This window comes from Durio zibethinus, chromosome 5 (assembly GCF_047325235.1).
Source record: "Durio zibethinus cultivar Kanyao isolate XHJ-2024 chromosome 5, ASM4732523v1, whole genome shotgun sequence".
Taxonomy (NCBI): domain Eukaryota; kingdom Viridiplantae; phylum Streptophyta; class Magnoliopsida; order Malvales; family Malvaceae; genus Durio; species Durio zibethinus.
Window position 1 is genome coordinate 32,828,405 of NC_143166.1, and position 2,212 is coordinate 32,830,616.

Consider the following 2,212-nt stretch of genomic DNA (forward strand, 5'->3'; position numbering starts at 1 on the left):
AAATTTTAAAAATATAAAATATAAGTATACCAAACCACCCCTTTTATCCAGCGGGCAATTAAGTTCTATTAAAACGAAAACATCCAAATACCACGTGGCATCGATTAAAAAAAAAAAAAGAGAGGTCTCACTCTATAATTAGTGGGTCTGAGCTGAGGCAAGCTGAGGTCTGACTCTGAGAAGTCTGAGGTTACGTGGCAACGACTTAGTGAGTAAGGAAAGGGTTATGGAAACTTATAGATGGGCCGATCTGTGGTGCCACGTGGCTGACTTTCAACTTAATAATCAACTGGACAAGTCAATGTCATATGGATTGAAACTTTTTTTATCGTTATTCTTTATTACCTAAACTTAACGTCCATATCAATGGATGATGAAGTTGATTTTAATAATATTAAAAAAAATTATTATTATTATTATAATTATGATTAAAAAAGATTTTAAATAAAAAATTTATTAAAATTGATATTTAAATTTAATTACATTAGAGGTGTAGTTACATCCAAATATAGATTTAATGAGTGTGTTAGCAAAACCCCCATAAAAAGAACAATAAATTAGTTGACAAACAATTGTTCTGTTCTTTCATGAAAGGCAAGTTAACAGCACATTCATGGGTTTTGGTGTTTCTTTTAAAAGCTTGTTGCCTGACAGGCTAATTGTAGCATGGAAAACATGAAATTCAATAAAGATAGCAAAGGGGTAGTACAAATTAAAGCACTTTGCTCTTTGTGAGTGGTGAGATAAAAAGAGCAATAATGCTGTGGAAAAACAAAACCAATAACACAATAACAGCATATATTTTCAAAATGTATATTAGTAAATGAAAGAAATATGAATCTGGGATTAAGTTATTGATTTATAAAAAATATCACTCACAATATATTCTTCTTTTATTTTCAAATGGTATCCTCTTTTGTAAAAAAGGAAAGAATATAATGTATTTTTCTTTTGAAAAGAATTCGAATAAAAAAGAAAGAGAAAAAAAAATTGAAATATAAAAAGTTTATATTCTTCGGCTCTATAAATAGCATCCATGTACAGATTTGGAGTACTCAAGAACATAAATATTCCCAAACCAAAGAACAAAGAGGAGATTAGAATTTAATCCATACAGAGCAAACAGAGTAGATAATAGCTCACTCTGTTTCCTCTGTTTTTTCCATCCCCACCTTCCCTTTCAGTCTGTTTTTTCCATGGACTTAATCACTAAATCCTCCTCAGCACCTACGATGATTTTAGTAGCCTGCTTGAACTGCTTCTCTTCTCTACTTAGAGAGACGGCTGATGCTCAAGCTTCCATGCTAATCCAATTCTCTTTCGAGTGATCATAAATAGAATTTGTCATCCCAAAAGAAAAGAAATCAAAACCAATTGTTGCCTTGGGCTTTCCTTTGAATTCCTTTTGTAAATGGATACATTTGACATAAAACTTGAGAAGAGAAACGCAATCTTGAAGCATCGTCAGTTGTACAAGATAGCAAACTTGCTCAGGTTTGTTGAGGTTTGTGTTGTTCTGGTATTAATCTCCAGGTTCACAACTCATCTCCCAGTAGCTGTTAAAAATTCTGGTGAGTATTTTCGGGGCTTCTCAGTTGTTCTTGTGAGCCCTCACTTTGTGTTCATCCTTGGGAATGCTATAATCATCACTCTCTTTGCAAAGGCTGGGCAGTTTTCAGCTCAAGATTCCACTTCAGGAACTGATCTTTACGAAGAATTTGTTGAGAAGAGTGAGAAAAGTCAGGCAATTCATCGATATGAAATCGAAAAACAAAATAAGAAGAGTGTAACTGAAGAGAAAATAATTGTGCATACTTACAATGGAACAAAAAATTATAAAAAAACTCAATCAGAGAACCTTAAGCGAGTGAACTGCAATAAAGCTTGCCAGCAACTCAGGACATTGGAATCAGAGAAGTACAGAAAACCCAATGAGTCTGATAAGAAAATGGTGAAAAATTCAAATCCTGAAGATGGAATGAGCAGTGAGCAGTTTCGCAACACCGTTGAGGCTTTCATTGCCAGGCAAAAAAAGCTTCTAGGGGAAGAAGAGTACTCGGTGATATGGAAAGGTTCAGAGTGACAAAGCAAGCAAACCCTGGTGCTCCCTTGTCCTATTTTTGTGATAGTTTTTATGCTTTTGATTTTGCCTTTCCTCTCGTTTGCCTATACTGCTATGTACATGGTTAATCAATCATGGTCTTCTATTAAA

At 34.0% G+C, this 2,212-nt stretch overlaps 1 protein-coding gene across 1 annotated transcript; it reads left to right on the forward strand.

The window, feature by feature from the left end:
- Positions 1 to 1,042: 1,042 nt before the first annotated feature.
- LOC111281680 (uncharacterized) lies at positions 1,043 to 2,212 on the forward strand. Its single transcript, XM_022869344.2, has one exon. The coding sequence runs from the start codon at positions 1,412 to 1,414 to the stop codon at positions 2,081 to 2,083; it is 672 nt and encodes a 223-aa protein (XP_022725079.2). The 5' UTR covers positions 1,043 to 1,411; the 3' UTR covers positions 2,084 to 2,212.

Excerpts from the sequence above, each read along its gene's own strand:
- LOC111281680 (XM_022869344.2), top strand. The coding sequence starts at position 1,412 with ATGGATACATTTGACATAAAACTTGAGAAGAGAAACGCAATCTTGAAG.